This window comes from Homarus americanus, unplaced genomic scaffold, assembly GCF_018991925.1.
Source record: "Homarus americanus isolate GMGI-L3 unplaced genomic scaffold, GMGI_Hamer_2.0 scaffold40856, whole genome shotgun sequence".
NCBI lineage: Eukaryota > Metazoa > Arthropoda > Malacostraca > Decapoda > Nephropidae > Homarus > Homarus americanus.
The window spans coordinates 4559255-4567321 of NW_024734615.1; the positions used below are offsets into that span (position 1 = coordinate 4559255).

The following is an 8067-nucleotide window of genomic DNA, read 5'->3' on the forward strand; positions in this document are numbered from 1 at the left end:
ACTCTAATGCTCTCTATATACATGTTGTATTGGATGTACAATGCAGCGATGCTGGAAGGCAGCATGGTTACAAGCGTGATGTAGAGAGCTGGTTGGTGAGGATGCTCAGAGAAGGACAGCTTATGGGTCGCCATGCTCGCCGGCAGGAGAGAGGACCGCCAGGCAGGCGGAGGAGGCGAGGGCCGCCAGGCAGCAGCGGAGGAGGAAGGTGTGTTGCTGGCTGGTTGGTGTGGGTAGAAAGACAAGGTCACCACGAGGTCTGGTCTTAAATAGTGGGGTTTAGGCGTGGCTTAGTAGTTGACCCCGCTCCGTGATGTATGGCGGCACTGGTTGACCTAGACCACGAGCACACACTATTGAATTCGCGAGGGTCGCTCATAGCGACAAACAGCGTTTGTAGGGAGAAATCACTACAACACTGTAGTGGTTGCCACTAAACACTGGTAACAAGTGCAGCCACGCCTGTGACCTACCTACAGCCGTCTTCAACAACACCTCCTCCTCCACCCTGCCTGGCAGCCCTTGCTCCAGCCGGCGACCCACACCTCTGGTGGCCACTCTTACTACCCACAGCCACCAGCAAGCAACACTGTAGTGGCTCCTGCCCTAACTCCCAACTGAACTCCGGCAGCGCACCTACCAGCCAATCAGCGTACAGCATGAACATCATGAACATGAAATGCTAGTGACAGGGGGAAAGGAGGTTCAGGGAAGAATAAAGGAAGGATTGAAGTGAATTTTAGGAGAGAATAGGTGCAGTGGCTAAACACCGCTTGCGTTGGGGAGTATAAGTTGGAGGCAGCAGCAACTCGGCGGACGCCCGGGAGGCGACAGGACAGAGTCAGGCTAGCGTCAGGTCAAGTGTCAGGTGCGTGTTGGGTTGGGCCTTGGATTCTCAGTGCTTGGTCGGCTTGATTGTGTGTGTTGTTTTCTTGTGTGGAGGAAATGTCTTGGTCTTCTTCCTTGGTATTCTTCTTAGCTTGATGTGGATTTTCTTCTAACTCTCCTCCTCTTCTTGCTCTCTTGCAGTGTCCATTCGTTCGTGTTTGGGTCTTGTTGTTCATCTTCCTCGTGTCTTAAGTCCTCATAGGTGTGAAGTCGGAGACAGTGAGTTGACCACATGGGCTTCAGCTCCACGGGCCTCGTGGTGTTCTTGATTCTGTGTGGCAGGTGTCTTTTCTTGGTTTTTCTCTTCTGCTGGTTTTTCTTGTCTTGGGAGCGTACAGCAAGGAGGGCCTCTTTAGTAGTTTCTTGTCGATCTCGCCTTGGCTATCACATTCCTCCTTCCATTTCGGTAGGTCCGATCGGCGGTGGGCCTCACAGGCAGCGCATTTTTACTGTGTTGGGGCAGCCCGTGTAACGGTGTCCAGGGTTGCCACAGAGGAGCAGGTGCCCTCCTGTGCCTCACACTTGTTGACAGTGTGTCCGTAGTGCTGGCATTTGTAACAGCGTTTCGGTCTGCAGTAGGGCTTGACTGGCACAGTTACCCACGCCAGTTGAGCCTCCTTGGGTAGGTTGTATGGTGTCCGATGAGGGCAGTGGTGTCGGACAGCTTCTTCACAACTGGTTGCCCCTTGAGGAGCTCAATCAGCTCTGCTTGGTCCACGTGGGCAATTTCGGCGTGGGAGTTCCAGCTTCAGGTTGTCCCACTTGTAGGCAATCATTTTAAATGGAATGCCGTTGATGTCTGGTGTAGTGGACGTCTCCCCTACAACTGCGTAGCCGCATTCCAATGCCACAGTATCCTAGCAACCAACCACCTGCTACGTCTTCCCTAGCAACCAAACGAGCGGCCAGGGGAGGCGTCACCAGATGCCACAGTATCCTAGCAACCAGCCACGTCTTCCCTAGCGGAGTCAAGAAAGCAACTTCCCACGGTTTACTTCGGCGGCTGTGTATATAAGCTCTGTCTCTCCATTGAGATTCATTCTGGCCTCGGTTCCTGAACACGCACCCCTCCTCCGCCGCTGCCTGGCGGTCCTCGCTCCGCCGGCGAGCATGGCGACCCACCAGCTGTCCTTCTCTGAGCGTCCTCACCAACCAGCTCTCTTATTCTACTCTACGTTCCTGAACACGCAACACCTCCTCCAAACAAGCTCCTCGCTGTCCGCTCTCATTCAACCTGGAGGCCAGCAACAGGCAACATCTTCTAACGAAGCTCCTGCACATCTACCTCTTTCAACACGCTACTCACCGAACGTGTCTACTGAGCAGCTCCCTCACCACACGGCACCTCCAGCACCAGACTGTCTACCATATAACTTATATTATATGAAAACCACCACCTTAGAGTTTCCATCCATCCTGAGTGCTAGACAACATAATATCACGAAACCCTACACTGGTATCTCCGCGAGCTGTACGGGCAGTGGCCGGTAATAAGGTCACAGGAAAAAAAGTCACAGAAAAAAGTCACAATTTTGGCTAGGAAAAAAAGTCACAGGAAAAAAGTCACAATTAATTTATGGTGGCCGGTAATAAAGGCACAAGAAAAAGTCACAAAAAAGTCACAATTTTGGTTAAGAAAGAAAGTCGGGTAATCAAAACAATATTCAAGTCAGTCACAGTTTATTTAAGTACCATAAACAATTAAAGTAATAAAACTGAAAATATTTTAATTCAGTTATTAACTGGCAATACATTGACAACACTATTTATATATGATGGCATTACATGTATGTGAAAACAAATCACGTTTTGTTCAATATCTTAAGCACAGTAAGGTAATCAAACAAAAATATTTAAGTCAGTCATTTATTGACAGTGACCTCAGCTGACCTACCTTAATCCTTCCAGGTTGATGTTGCCCGATTATACAAAGAATCTAATGTTTTTGTTCTATTTTATAATTTTTAAGCGAAACTCATTAATTTACCATCAGTTCTGCATATTCCTTTACTGAAACTGATTGACATATTAACCTTAAAAAATGTGAGAATTCGATAGTTAACTTTTTTTTTACCTGTGGCTTTTTTACCTGGATTCGTACGGGCATACCCTTCTCGGCGAAGGTGATCTTGATGTCACCATGGAGCTTCAGTCGTTCCACCTTGGTGATCCCCACGATCTCATTAGTTTCAAAGAACTTCTTGAGAACTAGGAGGTTTAATTTCTTGGGGCAGGTCGGCCTATCCGGACGTATCCGCGCCACGTTATCAAACTCGTAACCGTTCATGGTGAGAGAGGGTTGAGAGGTCACAACGAGGTCAGGTCTTTTATAGCGGAGGTAGGCGTGGGTAGATAGTTGACCCCCGCTCCGTGGGCGGCTGGTTGGCCCAGACCACGAGGCACACTGGGGAATTCGTGGGGTCGGCTACTCAGCGACAAACAGCGTTGTGGGGAGAAATCCACTACAAGCCTAGAGACGCGGTCCGACTAATTACCCAAATGTAGCAAAATGTAGCCGGAATGAAGTCAAATAATGGCCCTACATGAATAAATCGGACTGCCAATCGCTTCTCGACTAGTATTTGGTGTCACGAAGTCACAAAAAATTGGTAAACTTAATTTAATCTGAGTTAATAGATCGAGTACCTAACCTAACCTAACACAACTCTGATTAAATTAAGTTTACCAATTTTTTGACTTTATGACACCAAATAATAGAGAAGTGATTCAGTGATTTACGCTTGTAGGACCATCGTTTGACTTCATTCCGGCTACATTTTGCTACATTGGTACATTTGGGTAATTACTCGCTCCTCGGTACATGCACGCGATCTATTAACTCAGATTAAAGTAAGTTTTCCAATTTTTTGTGACTTTTTGACACCAAATACTAGTCAAGAAGTGATTAGCAGTCCGATTTATTCATGTAGGACCATTATTTCACTTCATTCCGGCTACATTTGGCTACATTTAGGAACATTTGGGTAATTAGTCGGACCGGATAGATACAAATCTAGTGAAATCATCATACGAATTCACATTGATTCATCTTTGTACACCAAGCATGGCCAACACAAACACATGTACTGTGTTGTACAAATACACATCAAAAGGGAGAGGATAAAAGTAAAATAGATAAGTACCTAGGGAACTTTTGAGATAAAACAGGTTTTTAGGGTGTATCTAGGGAAATTTGGTCGAGTGTACATTAATGTGTTTGTCAACATTGTGTCAGTGTTATTCTTACAGGGCCCAGTAAAGTGACTATTGTTCATTGGTTTCGTCATGATATTTGTGTGCTGATTGCTGTGTTTCTGCATTTTGAAGAACAGCAGCACCAACTGTTATTTATTATTACTGCCATGTATTACTAGCAGATAGTCGGTGGAAATAACCTACCCTCAAGAACTTATGTACTTGTAATTGTTAGTTGTCATCATTATGTTGAGGTTAAGGATCTTTACACTATAAAAATGGTGACCCTTGGGCTTCGATCTATCCAGGGGCCTTGGAGGACTCTAATTAATAGAGGAACATCTCATAGGTATGTTGTGTCTGGCCATCAGAAAAATTGTCAAAGCAGCAGTTGGTATTACAACGAAATGAAATCAAAGTGTCAGCAAATATTGAAACCAGCAGAACACTTTAACTTTGCCAGAGATATTGTTGGTCTCTGGGCTGACAAAAAGCCGAGGCATCCAGCATTGCTCTTCACAAATGGCCAGGATCAGAATGTAATAACTTACCATGACTTGTACCAGCAAGCCCAGGCATTGGCCACAGCACTTAGTGATCCAGTGCCACCCAGGTGTGCACTGGTCATCCTCCCCAAAATTCCCGAGTGGTGGGTCGTAAATGTTGCTGGCTCTTGGTGTGGAACCATAATATCTCCAGGTACTGTCTTACTCACTCCAAACGATGTGGCTCACCGCCTTGCTGCCTCTGGTGCTGATTGTCTTATTTGTGACGCTGATACGGCTGCCACTCTTGATTCAGTTACTTGCTCAATTCCACTTAGAATATTTGTTCCAAAAAACCATGATGTCCTAGATGGTTGGACGTCTTACCATCATCTTATAGAGTCTGTTAAAGGAAAACTAATGAGGCCTTGTGTTGCCAGCAGAGGCGATGATATTGTTCAACTCTTCTTCACTTCTGGGACAACTGGCAAACCAAAAATGGTTCCTCACACTCAATCTAGTTATGGTGTTGGCCATACTGTAGCAGCCAAATATTGGCTCGATCTAACGGAAGATGACATCATGTGGAATATTTCTGACACAGGTTGGGCTAAAACAGCATGGAGCAGTCTCTATACTCCTTTTATGACTGGTGCTACTGCATTTGTTCATCAGATGCCACGTTTTGATCCTGAAGAAGTTCTTCGAAGTCTGTGTCATTACCCTGTAACAGTTCTGTGTGCACCACCAATGGTTTACAGGACGTTGCTACAATGCAATTTAAGCAAGCATGTGTTCCGATCCCTGAGACATTGTGTTAGTGCTGGTGAACCACTCAACCCAGAAACAATGCAGTTATGGACAAAATACACTGGTCTTCAAATATATGAAGGATATGGGCAGTCTGAGACAACACTAATAAGTGGTATATTCAAAGGTATCCAAGTGCGGCCCGGCTCCATGGGGAGACCTGCACCTGGGTACACTCTGAAGGTGATTGATGACCAGCAAGAGGAATTGGGTCCCTCCAGGAAGGTCACTTAGCAGTGTCACTGAAGGAGGGTCATCCAGTGGGACTATTCAGAGAATATCTCTCTGATGAGAAGAAAACATCCGAAGTTTATGTTGGTGACTATTATGTGACTGGTGACAGAGCATACTATGATGATGATGGCTACTTCTGGTTTGTTGGACGAGCAGATGACATCATTTTGTCTTCTGGATATCGCATTGGACCATTTGAGGTAGAGTCTGCCTTACTGGAACACCCTGCAGTTGTAGAGTCAGCTGTAGTCTCCTCTCCTCACAGTCTGAGAAGTGAAGTGGTCAAGGCTTTTATTGTTCTTGGGAGCGACTTTAAAGATTGTGATCCCCAAACTCTGGCGGCAGAGTTACAAGATCACGTTAAGAAGACAACAGCTCCTTACAAATATCCAAGAAAAATAGAGTTTGTAAACACACTTCCAAAAACTGTGAGTGGAAAAAAATCTGACGAGTGGAACTGAAGAATCGGGAATGGGGCCTGAAATAGACATCTAAAAAGAATAAACCTAGAGGTTGCCCTCCCAAAGTAAGGTGCAGAAATTAACACCAGCAAAGAAATATGTGTAGACCTCACAGTAAGATAATCAAGGTACATTACAGTACTGTGTTAACATTAGCTTAGGTCACAAGCAATGAGAATATTTTTGTGTCCATACCAGGTAATCTCATTTTAGGTGATGTGAATGACATCCTGTATTTTGAAGTCCACTGATTGCTTTTTCCATTATGTGTCGCCATTATTTTTTTGCATCACTTGGAAGTTCTACATTAGCCTCCAGCTTATTTCACCTAATGATCAAACATCCTCACATTACCTGGGAGATTAGGTTTGGTTAGCATTTGGATGGTTAATCATCAGGTGAGATAAGCTTCAGCAAATCGTAAGATGATCCCAAACCATTTACAGCAGTAAAATTAATTTCATGACAATAAATATTGGAGGGATAAAAAAATTATGCTTGGTAGCTACTTGGAATTCAGTGTCATGTTGGGATGTTCATATAAGCCAAAACATGACACAATAGTGTATTAAGCATGACTTGCTGGGTTGAGGCTAAGGAAAGGACCCTTTTGGAAAAAGCTTATGATGATTTGGAGTATCATTGGTTGAATGAACTTTAAAGTTTCCATTGTACAGTACTGTACTGGACTATATATATATATATATATATATATATATATATATATATATATATATATATATATATATATATATATATATATATATATATATATATATATATATATATATATATATATATATATATATATATATACACACACACATTAGGTCCCTCGTTAACGAGCACAATTGTTCTAGAAGGTTGCTCGTAACCAAACTTATTGTTTCAATGGGTTTTGGGCAATTGGGTCCATCTCACCGAAAATTGCCTAAAGTCAGCAAAAAGGTAGTAAAGTACACTTACTTTGAGGTGTGTATGTAGAAGGCCCCTGGATGATGATGATGATTGTCATGGGTTGCGTTAGCTTACCCACGCAAATCAACTCCAAAGTTTGTTTTACCAGAGATGAGACGCCCGGGCAGGCATAACTGGGACATGTATTTTCAATTAGTGTATGTCAGCCAGCCTTTAGGGGTGGGCAGTGAAACAGTGTTGTACTGTTCATCGCTTACACCCAAAAACCCTATTTTAAGTAGTACCCTGAGCCATGGGTTAGTTAAGACGTCGCCCAGCCTCTCCCTCCTGAAGGGGGGGGACAAACCACACCAACAGAGTCCTCCCACCGACCGGCCCTGTGAACCGTCGTTACACGACTAAGCGAGCAACCAGGTTTGTTATCCCCGCGGAAATCACGGTGGATGCCTGCGGCATGAAAATCCAGGCTGGCCTATCAAACCTATAGTAAATGGTTAATTAATTCACGCTACAGAGTTCTCCTGCACGACACCGTCATCGTGACCTACACGGTGACTAAGTGTGTTAACCTAGGGTTTGTTATCCCTGCGGAAATATCACGCGGAAGCCTGTTGCGCAAAGCAGTCCAGGCTGGTCTATTGCACCTAATGGTTAATTCAAGTCACGCTACCAGTTCTACTTGCTGCACAACCGCCCACAGTGACTGTCAGTGACGCGAGACTATGTGTGTAACCCAAGAGTACCTTTTGTTGTTATGGCCGTGGGAAGAAGTTCTTAGGATGAAGCCTGGTTGCAACAAAAGCAATCCAGGCTGGCAGTAAATGTATCACTTGAAGAATTAAGGCTCTGTTAAGACATACCCATAGTAGAGTAACCATATGTGTCCCAAGAAAATTCTGTTTTAGAAGATTAATTTTATTACAGCGTGAACGTGAGTAAATCATATATCCATGCAAATTGTAAATCATCGTATGGAAGCTCTGACAAATAAATGTAGTGCAATTATCTGCCCGTATTCGTGATCCTATCTTATTATTACTAAAGATATTGATGATTGGTTATGACATAGTATAACC

General features: G+C 44.2%; 1 protein-coding gene across 1 annotated transcript; it reads left to right on the forward strand.

Annotated features, from left to right (window-relative positions):
• Nucleotides 1–4005: 4005 nt before the first annotated feature.
• LOC121870381 (acyl-coenzyme A synthetase ACSM3, mitochondrial-like) lies at nt 4006–6771 on the forward strand. Its single transcript, XM_042372192.1, is given in 2 exon segments — nt 4006–5595; nt 5598–6771. Coding segments are annotated over 2 exon segments (1710 nt in total). The 5' UTR covers nt 4006–4361; the 3' UTR covers nt 6074–6771.
• Nucleotides 6772–8067: the final 1296 nt, after the last annotated feature.